This window comes from Leptosomus discolor, chromosome 3 (assembly GCF_034619465.1).
Source record: "Leptosomus discolor isolate bLepDis1 chromosome 3, bLepDis1.hap2, whole genome shotgun sequence".
Lineage (NCBI taxonomy): Eukaryota > Metazoa > Chordata > Aves > Leptosomiformes > Leptosomidae > Leptosomus > Leptosomus discolor.
This window is the reverse complement of record NC_141393.1, coordinates 12,671,203-12,692,958: the sequence shown is the minus strand read 5'-3', so window position 1 is coordinate 12,692,958 and position 21,756 is coordinate 12,671,203. Positions and strand designations below refer to the sequence as shown.

Here is a 21,756-nt window from a genome sequence, read left to right as displayed (position 1 = left end):
TGGAATATTAGACACATGACCGTTTAGATATGTTCAAATTTTTAAACTTTTAAATCAAATAGTCATTCTTATGGAAGTCAAATCCTGGAACAGTTAAGAGTGAATTTTTAAAACCCAGCTGACTTAGAGCACGACTAAAGAGCTTTAACACTGCATGTATATGCAAAGCATACAGAACAAGAATCTAAAAACAGAATGCCATGTCTTTTCCTAGAGACATTTCCAAGTCTCCAAGCATTATAAATTCAGCTTTCTCTAGCACAGTCAGGATGGAGTTCTTCCTTCTTTTCCCCCTCATTCTGCATTTTTGTCACTCTTTCTTATTTAACTTTTTGCTAATTTATGTACAGTACACTGAATAAGCTCCTTCCCCTTATCTCAATATTTTGTGTATCAAAGAACATACTTCTGCTTTTGGTTTTGTTTACTATTTTTAGCCCATCTTTTCCTAACATCTTTGCTGTAATGACTTTCAGAAACTCTTAAATCCAGTTTCTGGATCATGATTTTAGCCAACAAGCTCTCAACAGACTGCCAGCCCACATGACACATTAATGGACATATTTCTAGGCATTCCCAAACCTCTTGTAGGCCCTGGAAGCTTATATCCTCCACACTACTATTCCAAACCAGAACATACCTCCCGTTACTGCACGCACCAGTGTGATCAGCACCGGACCAAGCTCCCTGGGTTCTAGCTTCTCCCTCTTTCTTGCATATGCTTAAAGCCAATAGGAAACAAAAATCTGTTCACTGTCCTTAGCTGTTATCAAAATTACTGCCATTAAAATATGAAAAGTATTTCAACCATTACACTCACAACTGTAAATAGCATGTCTCACCTTTGTCTCAGCTCCTCAGCTTTTTCAAGCTAGGCATATCAAGTGAGGATCATCCCAAAAAGTTTTTATATCAGATGCAGTATCTGACACAACATTCTGCTTTTAAGCTTATTGTTTTAAACAGAACTTTTCAGTTTTGTACACTCCTCTACTTGAATTTAAGAGTAAGATTATCTACACGCCATCTTTGTTTAATAAGCACTACATCCATAATCCTTTTGCCCTAAGATTTATGTCCACACATTTAAGTAGAGAATTCCTTTTTGTTCCTCATTTACAGCCATCTAGCCAGGTGTGTTGATCTCAAATCAGAAAATTAAGTACCAGGACATTCAGAACAACCTTGTAGTAGGCTGACAATCTCAAATCTTCATCTATACCTCAGGCTCCATTCTGCTGGCTTCCAACCTTTTCCTTTACTCACACTCCAAATAACAACCAAACGTTTGGATGCATTCAGAGTGAGCACCTGCATGCAAGTGCAGATGCAGCTGGAAAATCCTACCAGTGTAGATGTGCTTTACAACTTTCCATTTCCAGAGTAGGAATCAGTGAAGATGCATTAGCTTCCTTCCAGAAATCTTCTGACATAGTACATGGCCTCTAAGGAGACCACAAGCAGAGGAACAAGGAATTTCTGCCAATCTTCAAAATACTTTAAGCTGTTGCAACATAACTGCAAACTAGTATAGATGTTGAGTCAACTATTTACACAGAGAAAAGACAAATGGTTGCCCTTCTACTTACACATCATTTTAGTTATACCCCATTCCCTTCTCTCTTTCCACACAAAATTTAATATTTTCCTTTACTAATTTATCTCCAGTGTCATCTAAGTAAACCTTCTCTACTTTGCCCATTCAGTGATTGTTTCAGCTCTTAAGTAATATTTTCCACTTGCATTGACTCGCTTTAAAAAAAACATTCAGTCCCAAACCACAGTCTTTTAAAGACTTTTCAACAAAGACTGTCAAACTTTTCTTTCTTGATACTGTAGTTCAGACATGCTAGTTTCATTTTTGATGCTAGTATTGTGGAGCCGAGACTATGTAATCCTTTTGTTCCATCAACTTTTTTGGAATTTTCTAACAGAAAAGTCTGGAAGAGATGTAATCTTTAATTTTTTCTTTTACATCTCTTAAGATTCTCAGTATTTATGCCATTTACGTCTTGGTTTTTCTAACCAAGGAAAAAGGTGTTCAGGACTGCTTGATTAGTAATGCATCATTCCATCTTTAGGTTGCCACTGTGAATTCAGCAAGGACATGAATGTTATCAAAAAGGTTTTTAATTTCTTTGTAGTTTCATGGCCTTTAAAGTAACATGAAAGCTTTGACCCAATTCTTATGGGCAGGTACATGCACAACACAAGTCCATGACAACAGCCTCCAAGACAGAGGCACCATGCAGCATTGGGGGGAAAGAAGGCCGCACTTATAAAGCTTGCATTTTTGTTGTTCAAAACTTCAGTAAAGGAGTTCAAATCTTGAAGACTATTCTTCTGGCGACCATCCTAATGTTTATACCCTAACAGCTACGCGATTTCACTTTTATCGTAATTTCTTGAAACTTAACTCTTGTTTCCTACATAATTTGAATTTTAAAACCAAGTCCATAGCAGCACCATTTAAATAAAAATCTAAATCCACAAAATCTTTAAAAAGAAGTATCAGGAACAGCTATGTGTTGAACTATTCCACTGTATTATTTGCATGAGCAGCAAGTATCACTTTGTCACAATTTCTATTATGGTGCTCAGACTGCACCAGTAGTTACTCCTACACAGGAACAAAAATGTTCTAATTACTTCAAGAAATTTTACAATAGCCGAGTAGTTTCTGCAGTTCCTGGCAAAAGTTCAGATCTGACTGACTGTTCAGCTGTATTTTCAAGAAAGGAAAGAAGTCAGGAGTGTTTACAACTGTATTATACGAAATAAAAATTAAAGTCAACCTTTTCTGAAGAACCACTCTAAGAAACACATTTTTAAAGAACCAAGAAGTCAATTTGGAGTCTCATCTTTCTTATGTGAACATATTTTAACACATCTTTCAGTTATCACATATGAAAAAATTGTCTCTGAGTATCATCAGTTCCATCACTCTCCTTCAAAATCTTATTTAACTGACATTTCAGCACATAAGCTCAACTTAAACATTTTCTTACAGTGCAGGCTATCACTTTTGGAAGTAGCGGCCAGCAGGTCGAGGGAGGTGAGTCTCCCCCTTACTCCACTCTTGTGAGAACCCACCTGTAGTGCTGTGTCCAGCTTTGGGAGCCCCAGCACAAGAGAGACATGGACCTGCTTGAGTGGGTCCAGAGGAGGGCCATGAAGATGATCAGGGGGCTGGAGCACCTCCCCTGTGAGGACAGGCTGAGAGAGTTGGGATTGTTCAGCCTGGAGAAGAGAAGGCTCTGGGGAGACCTTATAGCGACCTTCCAGTACTTAAAGGGGGCCTGCAGGAAAGGTGGGGAGGGACTCTCTTGTCAGGGAGTGTAGTGGTAGGATGAGGGGTGATGGTTTCACACTGAAAAGAGAGTAGATTTAGATTACATATTAGGAAGAAATTCTTTACTGTGAGAGTGGCGAGACGCTGGCACAGGTTGCCCAGAGAAGCTGTGGCTGCCCCCTCCCTGGTAGTGTTCAAGGCCAGGTTGGATGGGGCTTTGAGCAACCTGGTCTAGTGGGAGGTGTCCCTGCCCATGGCAGGGGGGTTGGAGCTAGATAGTCTTTAAGGCCCCTTCCAACCAAACCATTCTGTGATTCTACTAGGTAAAGACGTCTGGCTTGACCACTGTTTGTAGCATATTGATCAATATTTAGAACTTTAAGTGATGCTTTTCCCAGTCATTTCTAATTCATGTATCTGCTTATTTTTTATTCCAATACTGCAAATTTTAATTCAGATACTATGACTTCTCAACAATCTATTTCTGGACAAGTGTTAAAAGATTACAAGTAGACAGTGTTGATTTCCTCTTCCACAAATTGTTATGCACAGCTAAATTTATTTCCTTGCCAAATATTTTTTTTAATATTTTTTTAAACACCAATGTGATAACTAAGAGTCTCCACCTAAGTCCCTCAGAGAATGGAGAGGACAGGTTCTTAAGTGTTATATGGGACGTGAGGGGGGAGGGAGAGATGAGGGCAAGGAGATTGAAGTAAGAAGTAGGTCTTGCCAATGCTTCTTGCAGAAAGATAATCCATTATCTTTCACCAGCTGTCACCCATTTCCAAGCTCCCCACTGAGCTCTGAAGGTAAATTACTGGAGCCCATTTTCCAGCAAAGTCTCTGTATTATTTATTCTGTAGCTATGAAGCATATATTTGAAGTAAGAGCTATTATTACCAATGTGCACAATGACATATTACAGCCACTGACGCAAAAGATCATTGCAGCAATGAGAGCAGAAGCGTGTATTGCCGTTTTAAAGACATTACTGCAAAGTGCCTTCTCTAAATACAAATAGGAAATAAGAAGTAAAAACTTTGAACAATGAAACAAGAGAGGAAACTAAGGACGTGAGAGAAGGGGGGTGATATTTCCCTGAAGTTTTAGGCAGCAAGACTCAGTCCAAAAAAGAAGTCATTGCCATTACTTCACTATCTGCTTTTCCCCCTGAGGTATCTGCAGTGTGTGGGTACCTCCTGAGAAGGAAGCAATACACCGCAGCTAGACCACAGTGTGAACAACTTCCATACATCAATCACAAAACAGCTAAGGGCTCACAGCCACAACGTCCGAAACAACTGTACAAGACTGAACAAAGTTTCTTCCAAAAAATTAACACACATCATAAGTTGCTCATGTACACAGTGCTTGCCCCAGAAGGGTAATGGACCGTTACGTTATATAGTACTGTCAATGAATGCCTTCATGACATAGCTGACAGTATGTTCTCTGACAAGGATGCCTACCAGACTTCCAGGCATTTAGGAATCATGAGAATTTTGAAAAATCTTATTTTCTCAGGAGTTTGCTGCAAGCAACACACTCAAAAACACAGAGTCAAACAAATTCAGTGTATGGAAAGTCAACTGTCACTTCGGACACTCTATTAATAATCACAACATACCACTAATACAGTATTCAGTTCTTGGGTTTTGTCCCATTTGTACATGGTTATCCTCATCACTGACAGCACATCTCATATCAATATGATTTTGAAACACTGAATTTGCTCTGCATTTTGGTTTGCTAAGTGCACTACCATCAAGAAAGAATATCAGCGTTAAAACCATGTTGCAAGTCCAACCCCATGTAATTCATACAAGCTCTTCTTTTACAGAGGAAACTAAAAAACAGCGAATATTTCCCATTAGATCTTTACAACTATGAGGAAGATTTGTTTCACTCTGTTGTTAGCAACTTCTTAGTCAGACTCCTACAATGTCAGATACAAGGATATTAGGAACCCCACTAGATAGAGATCCCTTTGTGATATGAGAACATATCTAGCAGAATAGCTAAACCTGTATTTTTCGTAAAGCATGATTCAGGCTCGCAGCCATGCAGGGATTGCAGGCTCTTCTGACAGCTCCATGGAACAAAGCTTTAAAACACTTCACCTGTTATCAAGGCTAACAACCAGACATAAGGAAACCACACTTGGGAAAAAGCACTAGACATACAACATCGGTTCAAAGTTCTTGAAACCCGAGACAGTTGGTTTATATTCAAGGACCACTTTTTCCAAGCTCAAGATTGGAGCATCCCAGTGGGTAGGAAATCAAGAACGGGAGCCAGGAGACCTGCACGGTTGAACAGGGAACTGATGGGCTAACTCAAGTGGAAGAGAGTCTATAGATCTTGGAAGGAGGGGATGGCCACTTGGGAGGAATATAAGACTGTTGTCAGAGGATGTAGGAAAGCTAAGGCCTCCTTGGAGTTGAGCCTTCCAAGGGAGGTGAAGAACAACAGAAAGGGCTTCTTCAAATACACTGCAGACAAAACTAACACTAGAGGCCATGTAGGCCCACTGTTGAATGAGGCAGGTGCCCTGGTGACAGAGGAAACAAAGAAGGCAGAGTTATTGAATGCCTTTTTTGCCTCTGTCTATACTGCTGGAGACTGTCCTCAGGAGTCCCAGACCCCTGAGGTCCCAGAGGAAGTCAGGATAAAGGAGGAGTTTGCCTTGGTTGATGAAGATTGGGTTAGGGATCAATTAAGCAATCTGGCCACACATAAATCCATGGGCCCTGATGGGATACACCTGCGCGTGCTGAGGGAGCTGGTGGAAGTCATTGCTAGACCACTCTCCATCATCTTTGGTAAGTTGTGGGGAACAGGTGAGGTGCCTGAGGACTGGAGGAAAGCAAATGTCACTCCAGCCTTCAAAAAGGGCAAGAAGGAGGACCGGGGTAACTACAGACCAGTCAGCCTCACCTCCATCCCTGGGAAAATGATGGAACAACTTATCCTCGGTGCTGTCTCTAGGCATATCAAGGATAAGAGGGTCATTAGGAGCAGTCAACATGGCTTCACCAAGGGGTAATCATGTTTGACCAACCTGATAGCCTTTTATGAAGACATAACCAGGTGGATAGATGATGGCAGTACAGTGGATGTGGTTTATCTTGATTTCAGTGAAGTATTTGACACTGTCTCCCACAGCACCCTCACAGCTAAACTGTGGTCTGGATGATTGGGTAGTGAGGTGGACTGTGAATTGGTTGAATGAAAGAAATCAGAGAGTTTTTGTCAATGGGACAGAATCTAGTTGGAGGCCTGTAACTAGTGGAGTCCTTCCGGTGTCGGTACTGGGACCAGTACTCTTCAATATATTCATCAGTGACCTGGACAAGGGAACAGAGTGCGCCGTCAGCAGGTTTGCTGATGACACAAAACTGGGAGGAGCGGCTGACACACCAGAAGGCTGTGCTGCCATTCAGAGAGCAGGACAGGCTGGAGAGCTGGGCAGGGAGAAATTTAATGAAATACAAGGGCAAGTGTAGAGTCTTGCATCTGGGAAAGAACCACCCCATGCACCAGTCTAGGTTGGGGACTGAGCTGTTGGAGAGTAGCGTAGGAGAAAGGGACCTGGGGGTCCTGGTGGACAGCAGGATGGCCATGAGCCAGCAATGTGCCCTCATGGCCAAGAAGGCCAATGGCATCCTGGGGTGTATTAGAAGGGATGTGGTCAGTAGGTTGAGAGAGGTTCTCCTCCCCCTCTACTCTGCCCTGGTGAGACACCATCTGGAATAGTGTGTCCAGTTCTGGGCCCCTCAGTTCAAGAAGCACAGGGAACTGCTTGAAAGAGTCCAGCACAGAGCCACAAAGGTGATTAAGGGGGTGGAACATCTTCCTTATAATAAAAGGCTGAGGGAGCTGGGTCTCTTTAGCTTGGAGAAGAGGAGACTGAGGGGTGATCTCATTAATGCTTACAAATACATAAAGGGCCAGTGTCAGGAGGATGGAGCACATTGGTGATGTCCAATGACAGGACAAGGGGCAACGGGTGCAAGCTGGGGCATAGGAGGTTCCACATTAACATAAGGAAAAACTTTTTCACTGTGAGGGTGACAGAGCACTGGAACAGGCTGCCCAGAGAGGTTGTGGAGTCTCCTTCTCTGGAGACATTCAAAACCCGCCTGGATGCATTCTTGTGTGATCTACTCTAGGTGGTCCTGCTCTGGCAGAGGGGTTGGACTAGATCATCTTTCAAGGTCCCTTCCAACGCCTAACATTCTGTGATTCCGTAAATATCAACTGTCCAGGAAACCAAAAGGTGAACTGACTGATAATGGAAATTTCCAGTTACATAACAGAGTAAGTTAACACAGTCAAACTTAACTCCTCTGTGCAGTGATACCATGCCACATGACCATGCTACAACTAATTAAAGCTGGTCTGGAAGGAAAATGTTTGTTTCTTCTCTGTGACACAACAGGCTAACTCATCTGCAACTTCTCAGAAAGTCTGTTCTGAAAGACAAAGGGTTGTGAGTTTAGGAAAAACACCATATTACGCATAAAAGGCAGAAAGATTAAATGCCACAGACTTCATCATTCACTGCATTTATAACCCAGCATCTAGTAGTTATTAGCTACCAGTTATTCCATTAGGACCTTTACATCACTTTCAGCCATTTGTACATGTAAAAATTCTCTTCTCCCAGACCCCCTGTAATAAGTCATATAGGGTGAGGTTCTGAATCACAAAAATGTAGTTTCCTTTTTTTTAGGTAACTTGAGAAGGTTGCAGGGCAACAAAGCCATCGTAAAAGCAACCACTGACAGTGAGTGTGCACTGAGATCCCCTCCTTGCCTTAAAGAATATACAAACTAAAAAGAAACAACATCTGGATCGATATCACATTCCCCTTTTACACAATCACAGCGCAAACAATCACAGACTAGATAAGGGAAACCCAGTTCCTTAATTTAAAATTTTCAATACCAACTTCTTACTCGAGTAGCCATGGAAAAAATGTATTTGCTACCGTTCTTTGGATCCACAGTCCAAGAATAGTCAGAAGCCTGCAGTACATGCACGCTAGGTGTCCATCTCTCAGTGCTAACAAGAGACAAGGAGGCCATAGCCACACAGCCATCATACATAGAAATGGGGGTGGAGGGAATGATGACATATGATGACCTAACTAACCCTATCAGAAAAAAATGCTAAATTTGAAGACTAAACATGCCTCTTAAAAAGCAAACCTTTGGGAACATATTTCAAAATGATAATAGGATCTTCATGCCTAAAGTCACCCTCCTGCTGTTTCTACTCTGCCTTAATTACAGTAAAATAAAAGACACTCAGAACACTCCAGAATTCAGTACTGATAATCCCAAGTCACACAGGCAGCAATAAAGCCAGTAACACACAAAAAGCTCCATGAATAAGCCAACTTTTGAGGAAGTATGTGCAAAACGACGATCAGAGAAGTCATGCTATAACAACACCAGAAATCCAAAGGATCCACCCTCAAGGTACACATGGATCTCTGGAAGAGGCAGGGGAACCAGGTACAAAGGAACTCCTCAAGAGTGGGAAAAACATTTCAGATGCCCCAGAAGTATTACCATGCAATTACTGGAAACCTTGTCCTTCCTCAGATGAGAACAGAGATTTCCCACACCCCACTTGGCACAACTCTAAAAGGGATTCAAGTTTTTAATGCCTTCAATCAAAAAAAAAAAAGGGTTCTTTGCTGGGAGAGGGTATTTGTTGTCTTTTTTCCTGTACTACAGGGTTAAATCAATTTAGGGCATGAACTATTTTTATGTACCTTTGGAGAATTTCTAGTGACCCAAAGCTTTTCCTTAAGTCTCATCTATCCAGGGAAGGCATACAGTTTAGTTCTTAGGCTATGGGACCATTACTATCAGGGAAATCACAATATACTGAAAAACCCTGTACTTCTATAGTGGTGGTTATATTCTGGGTAAAGTCACACCATCTATAAAAAGAGTGAATCCACACCCCACAAACTACACAGTCCCAAATAAAAGTACAATATTGCCAGAATAGCTGCAATACAAGATTGACTTCCAGATAGCTACTTAAGTGAGTTTAAAACTGGTTTCATCTTATTATTTCAGCTTTCACTGAAGCTTTTGATTAAAATTAGAACAATATAACCCAGGTTTAAGTTGAATTAAAAGTCCAGACAGAATTTTGTACAGACTTTCGTAAAACCCTGAATATGCATGTCTTGCTAAACTGGCATAAACACGTTTCAAGTAGGACTTCACAAAGCAATTATCCATGCTTATTTTTATGTTGGAGAACAATTATAAATGGTGAAAAGAATTTGGGATATATCTGGAATTGATGCTGCTTCTGATCTTCTCTTCTTTTTGGGAAAGGCAGCTATTCATATTCAGCCCTAAATGGCACTGCACTTAAATAAAGAATTATACCTCAGCCTTCATTTAATGCCCATCTTATTAATAAACTCCACACATTTTCAATGATTCAATACTTGGTGAAGTCATCCCCACCATCTTCCAAAGCTCAGACTGCTTTATAGATGTCTTAGGTTGGGCATCCAGAGGTACTAGTCACATTTGAAGCTTCAGGCCATGGTTATGCAATAACAGGTTTCAGTGTTAAGACCCTGATGACATGAACGACAAAAATTAAGATCTCAGGCACTTCAGAATGCCTGAGGCCTCAGCTGGCAATGATGGATGCACACACTTAATCTGAATGCACTCTAAGTATATCTACAGACATGATTACTGAGGTCTATGCAAAATCAAGGCTTAAGAAAACAGTGTGTAGTTTCCTATTGAAGAAAGCTACATTCATTATAGTGAACAAAGATCTTTATAAATGAAAGCTTGCATTCTGGCAATCTGCATATGCTGATGAGAAAAATAGAGTGGAGTATTTCAGTATTAGGAGACAGCTAAAATGAACAGATCACATTGAACCACAGACCAAATGTACTTAAAAATTCTTAGACCTGGAAAAGCTTTTAAAATTAAATCCCTTTTCGTAAAATAAAAAAATACTAGAGCTTCAGTGGGATATATTAGTGAGCATGATAAGCTCTTTGGTAACTACATCAAGAATATATAGGAATTCTCAAGTGTACCTTATGAAAGACTTAGAAAATGAATCTCAACTTTAAAGCATTATCAAAGGCAAAAATACACTAAAAAGCTTTAACACATTCCTTTTATTTTTCTAAGCAGATGTGCTTGTGGTCCATCAACCTATTCATCTTTTCAGACATGGGTAATGAAAAAGATAAACCCATAAAATTTTTCCAAATCCTAGGCACTATATTCTGTTAATGGCTCAGATAAACTTGCGATTGTTTAGTTAAGCATTGTAATTCTTCCTTGAATTAATCTTGCATGAATAACCTGAAATTACAAGCAAGGGATAAAAATGTAAGTTTTATAAATTTGAAGAATCTGTAGCAGTTTAACATTCCCAACTGATCTCAGCTACAGATCAACATCTCTAAAACCCAAAATGTTAATACATAACAATAAAGCAACTTGCTAAAAAAAAAGCTAATGAAACAAGTCTCTTCAGTTCCAACTCACATAGCTAAAATTTGTTTCTAGTAAGTGTAGAAGAAACTAACTCACTCCAACATGTGAATTATTTGCAAAAAAAGGTTAGTTCAATTTCATTTGATAAAAAAGTTCATTGCACTGAACCTGCTGACTAAACCAACATCCAAGCCATTTCCACTGATAATACATAACTGTGCCAACCATGGAAGTTTTAAGGACGCTTTTTTTTTTTTTTTTTGCAAAATAATCCATCTTGGTATTACCTATGAAGATGAAAATAATTTAGATTTTTAAGTGAAACAGTCAGAAAAAATGTTAGATTTCTGGATGCTTATGAAACCTTACTCCTGCATTCTACACTTTATCACGTACCATGAGTGCAAAGCAACTAGCTGCATACACTTTTTCTATACAAAGACAAATTTATCAATGACTTATTTACCCCTTTCTGAGTTTTCACATATAAACAAAATACAAAACATAGGTCACAGCCTTTAACATACCACAACTCCTCAAGCCCTCGCTAAAGACAGTTGCTATTTATTAGCAACTTTATCCACAGGAGAAAAGCAATACCCACTTCCTTCTGTGGGGCAAAAGATGAGCTTCACCCAGGGCGTCTGTCATTTTAACAGACACACATGCCAATGTATGTCTCATCCTCCAGACCACATTACTTTCCCACTGTCAAAACATGACTACGGCATTCAGTGACAATGTTTCACAGCATAAAGTTTTACAGAAAAAGTCATTAAAAGATATTGCCTCAATCTAGAACTAACAGATTAGAACAGATGTACTGTAAATGGTCCATCACACATATAGCAGCAGGCTTTGAACCTCATGCCTTCAGATCACTAGGCCTGGCTACAATGCTATCAAAGCTAACATAGCAATTTGGGCTACTTCAACAGGAATTAATCCTAACATATACTTTTCAAAAAAACCAGTTCACTCCAAGCAGAGAATGTAAGAAACTGGGATTCGGCGACCATGCTTGCACTGTTCTGCCAGATGACCAGCAAAGACTTCATTAGCAAAGGCGGTGCCCCATCTCCCACCACAGGAAAGCCTTCAGGGAGCAGGAAAGGGTTCCAGCTGCATCCATGCTGCACCACACACAAAGAAACCATGGCCACCACCACTGACCTATCCATAACCTCTGCAAGGCACCTGTGGCTTTACCCTGCCCCAGTGGGCCCTCATCCACACTGTCCTGCACTACTTCAAGGATAAGGGATTGTAAAAGGCATTGGTCAATAGAGGATGAAAGTAGAGAAACTTAGGCTAGAATCTGAAATTCAGTTTTCCTGTTCATCAGCTGTCTTCATCATCCAACCACACTCACTTCGCACGTGTGCCCAACAGGCTTATCTCTCACTGCACAGCTTTTGCCTGCACAGGAAAGGACACTATACAAGCTAGCAGAGCCTGAGGTCCCTTCCTGGCTTTCTATGTGTATTTCTGCAAGGGAAGGGGGAGGAGTGCTAAAGGGAAAGAAGAGAAGAATTTAAGCCCTCAAGTCAACACATACGACACGTTATCAAGTGACAGTTTTTCCTGGCATAACCCAGAAAGGCCAAAGCAAAGATCCCTCATAAGCAACCCTCAAAGTCTGACAACCCTAAGGTCATCTCAAAAATACTTAAGGATAGTTTCTGCCTCCTATACTAGCAGTACACTCAGCCACACATCATGCCCCCATCCTTACCTAACACTTTTTCTAGTACATCAGTGCCTGTGGCAGTCAGAGGACCAGGCCTGCCCTGCAGCTAGTTTTGAAGATGCTGTAACGCAGGCTGAGAAGACCTTTTCTCAGGTCTGCATCTACACTTCTGAATACAACTGCTTTGAGGCTGAGAACAGGCTCTACACTCTTCTGACAGAATGGCCATCCTGCAAGTTTCTCCCTTTCCTCATTAGATACTTTTTTTATTTGAAAGAAAAACACACTTCTTTAAGCAGAACTAGAAGGAGGAGAAAATAGTTCTGGGAGTGGACTTGCAAAGTTCACAGAGCCCCCTCCAACATCCAAACTTGAAGCACCAGCCCTGACAGTGCCCCAAAGTTGTGAATCACTGCACCACCAGCAGCACAACAGCAACCCTTTCTGGTGAACTTTCTGTGCATGATTTTTCCATCTACAGTCCAGCCTCAAGCGTAACAGATACATACCCAGAAGTGGCAGCTCGAGGCTAGGCTGGAGGTTGCTTTGATTGCTCTGCATGTATATTTTTCCCTCCTCTGGCCCAGGCTGGGAAAATATTGCTGTTACTACGCCAGCATCCACTGCCTATTATGTCAGACTGCCTTCAAGGGCTCAGCAGCAGGTGCCCAGCTGGCCTACTTGTGCTAATCATCTGCAATCTTCTTTCTTTTCCCACAGCTTCAGCCCCCTTAAAGTAAGTTCCTCTCAGGAAAAATAAAAACAAACACCCAAACAAAAAAACCCACCACCACCATCCAAAAGCAGAACACCAGTCCAGCTGGGCAGCAGACCTCGCACAAGCTGAGAACACAGAAGACAAGCCAGCATTCAAACAGACAGCTTGTAACACATCAGGAGAAATAGTGCACAAAAGTATTCTATGCACCTGCTTCAAGGAAGAAAACCCCACATTTCAGATCAGTCTAAACTACTCTGACATTGGTTTCAAGGTGTTCTCACAGAGAAGACTAGCCAGTACATAGTCCAGGAGTGAGACAACACCGAATGAACTATGTGGGGACATGTGTCATCTTGCCCTCTGTAGCATGCCAGCAGTACAAAACAGGGTCAGAGGAAACAAAGGCTGGAGCAAGAGAGTCTATGCAGCACCAAGAGCATTTTGAATACAAATAAGGCCCATTCCTGTTAGACTCTTCTCCGAACATGCTTGCCTACTGGCTGCAAACAGTGCCAAGTAGCTGTTCAAAAACGGAGCAGCCGGTTGCGCCAGTCCCTGCTGACTGGAAGTAAGGGGCACTAAGCATCAGCCAGAGCCAACTAAAGATAACTCCTGAAAAACAAGGTGATGTCAGATGAGCACGAACGTGATGCCAGCCAGCAAGGTGCCCCGTGAGCAGCCATTCAGCACAGGATTATGAAAGATTCCGATCTTTCAGTATGACAGAACGAGGAGCTCCATAGGGAGGAACACGCTGTACCTGAAAGCCAAAGGACAGGTGACGCAGATACCTCAGCTGCAGCCATGCTGCTCCAGCACTCCTGTACTTCTCTCCCTGTCACGTGAAACAAGGGACAGCGTACCTTTTTTCGCAGGAAAAGTCTCTTAGGAGGTTTCTCTGCAGTGCATGGATGATACCACCTCACAGCACCCAAGCACTGCTGTGTACTATAAGCCATCAGATAAGTCCAAAGGCCATGCAGCCTCCTCTGTGCTCGCTGACAGCTTTAGGTCGTCTGCACTAGTGGCCTACATCAGCTTTGCCACGGGAGATACCTCCACAGACTTCCAGGGCCATGCAGACTGTTTTATGGGCTTTCTAGGACACGGGACTGTCCAGTTCCAGCATCTCCCCAGATGCCAGCTAGGCTGCTCTCCTAACAAATGGAAGGACAAGCAGAGATGGTTAGGCAATCTGGCCTCAGATGCAGGAGGGTTGTAGCAGTCCGGTTTCACTGATGAAATTTCAGAGAGGAATAAGTATAACTAGAATAAACAGGACTCCTCACTGTTAGGATTCCTCACTATTTCTCACTGTAGGAGCAGCAGATGTAGGAACAGTTTAAAAGACACTAAGCACAGATTTGGGAAATTCTTTCTGATCATATAGACATTGGTCTGCTATCTAACAGACTTGGATTCAACTCCCACTAAGAATACTAAGCATTAGTTCAGTATCTATTATACAAACAATACAATGACAATCAATTGGGAGAGACCTTATTCAACAGGAGTTGTAAATAAAAATAACTAGAAGAAAAGGACTTTTAAATTCCTCCCTTGCAGCTCAGCTAGCTCTTCTCCAAAGATACTTGGCATAAAGATATGCCTATTATACTTCCAGTATAGGGAAAAAATACAGTCCATTTGAAAGCTCCATTCACCATGGGAAAGCTACAATTGCCAAGGTTAAAATGGCAGATTCTTACAACATTTCTAAAGCAATGGAAGCCGCAAGCCACCTCAAGGCGAACAGCCACACCCTATGCTCTTCCATGGTTAGCAAATAGGAAGAAGATTTTGAAGAAATAAGCCTGTGGCAGGACCGCCAGGAAGCAGCAGTGGGATTTATAGGACAGAAGCAATGAGATCCACCATTTGGGGCTCACCAGCCTCTGCAGGTGAGGTGTGAGGCTTCTATAGATGTTGAATAGGGAGAAGGTGGCATAAGTCTCACAGGGTAAACGTGGGACTTAATTTTCTGGACTCCCCACTTCCCTTCTCCCACAGTGACCAGCCCCAGAATACAAGCAGCACCGTGCTGCTGTCAGAGAGCAGAGATAACCCCATCCAGCAGCTACACCACACAACTCAGCATCTCCTCCACCAGAGCAGCCAGGAAAAAACTCTGCCTCAGCTACCATGCCTGAACTCCATTGTCTCTTGGCAATGAAGAACACAAGCAAGTCCATGAGCCATGCTGAATCATTTTAAGGGAATTTTATGTGTGACACCTTGCACCCAGTTTTAAATCCAAAATAGTGAAGAAATGCTTGTTATATAGCTCAGCTTAATTTAACCTTAATACCTATGCAGCTTATTTCCATTGTCAGTGATAAGTCTCCATTTCATCAAAAGGAAATTCCTTCTGTCTCCAGTTGATAAAGAAACACTGATCTTCAAAGTATATCCCAAATATTTAACTACACTCTCATGCTTCTACAGACACATAACAGCACACAAAACTTGTGCGCATCAATCCAGAATATCTTCTAACAGAGAATCAGGCTGTAATTAAGACTGCACATCATGACATGAGGAAGATTAACGTGTTTGGCATGATATTTCCCTTATTAGCTGGAGGCAGAAAAAAGTTCCTTGTCAGTGGAAACATACTGTGAGGGCATTAGGACACAGATAAAAGGTGTCTGGTTGCTGGCATTTATTTCTTTTTAACAGCTTGAAGGAAAGGGAGGAACACACAGTATCAACTCTAATTGGTTTTAAGAGTATTCCTTGTTGATGTAGCACAAATATACAGCAGTCCAGATTTAGGCCCATCCCCTTACCATCAAGGGCCTGGATTATAAACTTTTATCCCTACTTTGCAGCACCAGATGGTAGCTCACATACATTTCAATTATTTATTGAATAGGCACTTTGTTATACTAGGGTAATCCCACACTGCAGTAAGAACTACACACTGCTTTTATTGCAAGCTATACTTTTCATCAAGTCAGTAACATTTTCACATTCAGTGAACACAATAAATAGAATTAAAAGAAACGATTTTATAAACAATTGGATAATCAGCCTCTCCATCACACAGAAAATGACAACACGGGGATCAATCAGTAAGACACAACCACCAGCAGTGCTACAGAAAAAGCATATCATTCTTTGGCCTGCCCCAAATCCTTTCCTCAACTTCAGTGCTCAAAGTACCATAGTCTGATATCACATTTAACAGTTTGTAGGTGCTCACTTGCTCAAGCCATCAGCATGAAAACAAGCATACAAACCCAGACTGCACTTTGCAGACGACGTACAAAGCTCCCACCACAAAACAAATAATCAATGTTTCCCAGGCTGCAGCCTTGCAGGGCAGATGTGATAAAGTGGTTAATTATTCAGTTGGCAATCGCATTACTGACGTCAATAGAAGAGTCCAGGAAGTGAATCCTCTTAGTTTGTTAGTGTATGACAAAGAGTGGTGGTCCCCACAGAAATTAAGGAGAACCAGCTGTCCCTACATGTTAGTGCTCTGGTCTGTAGTGCTAAAGACACACATTTGCATTTACTGAAGTAAATCGGCTCCTCCCTCTCCCTGAGGAAATCCTTTGTTTTGGGTGGGTTTGGTTTTGTTTTTTTTTTTAGGAGGGCTCTTTAAAGCCTAATTAACTGTACATGCATGGAACAGCTGATAAACGGGACAATGTACTCATGAGCAATGCTCTCTCCTCCCTCCCCTCCAATTTCTACTCCACAGAGAAGTTAAGTCACCTTTGTCATACATTATTATTCATAACTTACTCAGCTGAATAAACCAGTCAGCCACCATGGCCATTTTAACATAAATTCATTTAGACATGCAGCAGGGAAGGATCTCTACTATTCACACACCTGTAGTCACAGTTTTAACTAAACAACACTGGATAGAAAACTTTTATCCTAAACCTTATCACAAGTACCCACGTTTTCTTTTGTCAGCACGCTCGGGACCATTGCAGGTTTCTCATTATCAGGCTGCTTAGCAGTAGGAAACCATTAAATAAAGCTGTTATAAAGGCTGCCTAGAAGTGCACTGTCCTTCGGGGGCATGCCCAAATTAGAAAGGCTGCATGATGAACCGTAACTGTTATTCCTTCAAGACACGCACACACGCCCCCTCCAACAGCGACGAACCCGGCACAAGAGCAGCATTTCAAAGCCTGAGCCTGCTGCTCTCCCCCCTCCTCCCCTCCCCCAGGTAGGAAACCCTCCGAGGAGGGCTGGATTAGCCTGACATTTCGGGTTAAGCCGAGCAGGGTTTCAGGCCAAGGACACTCCGGTGCTGCTCCTGCTGCCGGCTGCCAAGCGGTTCGCTTGGGACCGAGCGGAGCTGGGAGGAGACCCGCAGGGGTCAAGGCCTGGCTGGCGGCGGGGGTGTTCCCCAGGGAGGCTCCGCATCCAGGGGCGGCGTCTCCCCACCCCGCCCGGCTGCAGACGGGAGCGGCGGCGAGGAGCGTACTCCCGGGGCCGGGCCCGGCCGCCCTCCCGGGCCAGCTCGCTGCCCCTCGTTCGGGGATCAGGGCAGAGGGGACGCCACACAACGCCTCCGCTACCCGGACCCCGTCCCTCTGGACCCCATCCCTCTGGTCCCGTCTTCCCCCCCCCCCCCCGCCCCATCCTCGCGGCCCGCCCCCGTCCTCCCACCCGGGCTCACCCCACTCGAGGAAGTCGGAGACGTATCGGTCGCGGCGGAGCGGCGAGTCGCGGCTGCACTCGGCGTAAACGCCGACCAGGAGGTCGAGCAGGGTCTCCACGCTCAGCACGCTGTCGTGCCGCTGCGGCCCGTCCAGCACCAGCTGCTCCAGCCGCTTCAGCCGCACCTTGGCCGACATGGTGCCGCCGCCGCAGCGGGCGCAGGGCAGGGCAGGGCAGGACCGGGCCCGCTCGGGCGGCGGCGAAGCCGGCGGGCGGCGGCGCGCAAAGGCCCGGGGCGCCGCGCTCAGCCCCGCCGCACCACCCGCGCCCCGCGCCGCCTCCCGCCCCTCACGGTCGCGCCGGGGCTGAGCGGCTCCTTCCAGGGGCTCCGCCTCAGACCCGGACGGTCCATGGGCCGGACCCGGCCACCCCCCGCCCCGCTCTCCGGCCTCTCCCCGGCGGCGGGGAAGGGCTTCTCCCGCTCCTGCGGCCCCGGAGAGCGCGGCCCGGCGCGTCCCACGGAGCAGCCCCGGCGGCGCCCGGCCACGCCCACCACGCAGCGTCCGCGCGCTCCGACGTGGGCAGGGCTGCGCGAAGCCGCCCAGGAAGTTTGGGGCGAGCGCCGCGCCGTAGCGGGCCGGGGGGGCGGGGTCCGCCGGCCGGCTCCGTGCGCCGCCGCGGCAGATTCGCCGCGGGGAGTGGCGGCGGCGGCCGCCGTTGCGTGTGTCCGTCCGCACTTTCGCCTCCCGGCGCAGCTTCTCTGTGTGTGTGTGTGTGTGTGTGTGTGCGCGCGTGTGCGCGCGCCCCAGCCTGTGCCACCCCAGAGGGGTTTCGGGGTCGAAGTCTCCCCCCACACCCCGGGCAGGCCCGCACCAGGCTGTGGCAGGCCGTGGCTTCCCTCGAAGGACGGGGGTGGCCCCGGAGGTCGCCATCCCCGCAGGCCTGCGCTGGGCGCTGCCTGCGCGGGGCCGACGGCGGTCTCGGGAGGCTGGAGCGGGGCCTTCCCTTTCCCCGCCTTGGCCGCGGTGCCCGGGTCTGCGGCCGGACTCGCCTCGGCGGAGCCCCCGGCAGCAGGCGGAGAGCCGGCAGGGTAGGCAAGGCCCCGCAGCGGGACGTGGCGTCTGGAAGCTGTGGGTGTCTGCGCCTTTCAAGACCTGCCTGGTGTTAGGGCTTTATTGCAAGGGCAGACAGAGCCGCGCGTGCTAACAGCTGCTGTCCACGCTCCCTTGGAGGAGATGGGAGCTGGGCGAAAGGCACTCAAACTCTCTGCAGTGTTGGTTTGGGTTTTTTTGCATTACAACTCGTTCCGAGCTCTCTGGAGGCTGCAGCACCTTAAGGCAAGATGCTGAGTAGCTTGAGATGGGAGTTTACGTCTCTAGGAATGCAGCCAGTCAGGTCCTGATGCAAAGCTGAACTGGGAAGGATGCCTTTTCCTTGCTTGTCTCCCCTGGCGAGTAGACGGAGCGCTGTGTGCTGAAAATCATCGCGCCAGAAAGAGAGGCAGCTGAGTGCTGTTGTCAGGGCTGGGAAACTCCCTGCCTCCAGGAGCTGGAGCTAGACCGGGGTTTGCACCATGGTAGCTGCTGTTGCCAAGGGTCCTCCACGGTCAGATGTGACATGTTGGTCATCATTAAAAGACTTGAATGTGCTCAGCCATCAACTTCAGGGCCAATGGCTAGGCCAAACCCAAGCAATGCTGCATACAGGGAACTGGCCTTTTCAAAGGGTCAGGAGCATAACCAGACAGAGCTGGATGGAGTGTTGTGTAGCAGAAAGTGTTGCTCCCAACGTGACAGAGAGGTCCAGCAGATGACTACAGAACTGCTTGTTTCTAGGAGCCCTTGCCCCTCAGGCACGTCTGATAGATACCTCTTTGACAGCAAATACCTGTTACATCTGAGAGCTATTCAGGTTGGAATAATCTGTGCTATGCATTTGGACCTGCTACCTGGATCAAGAAGGTACAGGCGTGTTGGGACCTGTTAGTTCTAAAAAATGCAGTTCAATAGAACATCCCATGAATCATACTTTTATACCAAGAACCTATAATTTTAAAACAAAGAAAAATCACAGTGGACTCAAATAGTTTTGTTTTGTTTTTCCTAAATTACTTCTATCTCTTTGTACTTCCTTCTGCAAACATCCACTTGAAAAAATATTTCACAGCATATCTTGAAAGTTGTCATTGTTCTCTCTCTGTGTTCCACCCTGGTTATAGTTATTTCTCCTGACCTCAAACTTTTCGATATCACAGATAGATGCATTCATTTGCAGGAACCTTAGCGTTTTAACAATCCCAATTGTTTTTTTCTTTTATTTAAAAGGAGGGTAACATTTTCCACTTATTACCACTTTGGAGACTCATTTTTGGGCGGTTGATCAGAGTAATGGCTAGGGAGAACAGAGTTTTAAAGATCCTGTTACAATATCTGTCTTTCCCCTTCTTATCTGTTCCTGCAGATGGTGACTATCACCACCTCCTTCAGCAAGGAAGAGATTGTAAAGGAAATTGCAGCTGGACGAAGAAATAGCCATTTTCTGCCTATCAATTGCTCTAATGTTTCCAGTCTCCTCAGTCTATTTTACATTAGTAGAATTCAGGGATTTTGAGAGCTATTCCAGACTTACACCAGTCAGAGGGAAGAAACAGGTCCTGTGCTGGGGAAACGACAGATGGGTGACAGATGATATTGAAGCCTGCTTTAACAACTATGGAAGGTTTAGTGTATCAGACCGGCATGTGCAGGATAATTTATGAGCGATACTGTAGGTATTCCAGAATTAGTTGAAAGATTTCAAAAACTCTTGCAAAGTTAAAAGCCTTGTGTATTGTAAATAGTGCTGGGTTTTAACAGCAAGGTTTTCAGTTACAAAAGCTACCTAGCTGGAAAGTGACATTTCGTATACACCCTAAAAATGTATGTAAGCTTGAAAATGTAGCTGAAGGTATTCTGCTTGTTACTCATCTGTGCCAATTCCGTATACTAAAAATAAATGTGATCTGGCTAAAATGAATTAAATGATCCAGCTTACCAGTTCCTTTTTCCTGTGGCATATTTCAGTGGAAAAATACAGCCCCTTTTTCTGGGACTGATCTGATTTTTTGTGAGAAAAAATGTAGGTGAATGGGTTCTCACTCATATATTTTCTGGAATCATTGTAGACCCGCAGAACTGAAGGCACAAAGTCCATATGGCTACTGAAAAGTTTTTTCAGATGCAATCAACTTAGGTCTCCTTTTTTTCTTTTCTTTTCTTTTTTTTTTTTTTTTTTTTTTTTTGTTTTTGTTTTTGGCAGTACTCCAAGTAACTTAGTAACTAGTGCAGGGAGAAATTCTGTAACAGAATTTTGATGGCAACAGGAAGTAGCTGTGTCACCACTTTATGACTTCAGGAAAATCCACCCACAGATCATTTTGGAATTGAGAAGAATAAAGAAATATAGAGAGTATGGACAGAAATTGCAAACATAGCACATTAACAGTGAAGTCCCCCCTGCTAAAAAAACAAAGAAAAAATATGAAGATGTTGCAAATACCTACTTTGTCACATTCAGACAGATAATTCTAGAAAAAGAGAAAAAAGCATCAAGTTGTAATCTTTTATTTGCTTTTTGTTTTAATTGTTTTGACATTAATAAGCAAAGGGGAAACTCTGAACAGCTAGCAAACCTAGCTAGAAGACCTAAATATATTCTACACATTAAGGAAGTTAGATTACATTTCTAACTGAGAGAGAAGTTGGCTAATGTGCAGTAAGGGAGGAATTTTCTAAGGATTCAGAATGCAAAACATAGTTAAACTGAAATCAGAGAAAGCTCATAGTAATGAGTACCAAAGGCAGAATATAACAAAGGGTTAAACATGCCTAAGAGCAACAGGACTGGTTTATATCTTCTTGTTATCGTAGACTTTCCT

The 21,756-nt window shown here is 44.1% G+C and overlaps 1 protein-coding gene across 6 annotated transcripts in view; it reads right to left on the bottom strand.

The window, feature by feature from the left end:
* The window catches only part of CDC42BPB (CDC42 binding protein kinase beta), a 97,886-nt gene extending 79,849 nt beyond the window's left edge, over positions 1 to 18,037 (bottom strand). For all 6 annotated transcript variants that reach the window (XM_086462652.1, XM_086462651.1, XM_086462650.1 and 3 more), the window contains exon 1: positions 17,860 to 18,037. In XM_086462652.1, coding sequence (XP_086318778.1) covers positions 17,860 to 18,037 — 178 coding nt within the window. The remainder of the gene's footprint in view (positions 1 to 17,859) is intronic.
* Between the last annotated feature and the right edge of the window lie 3,719 nt (positions 18,038 to 21,756).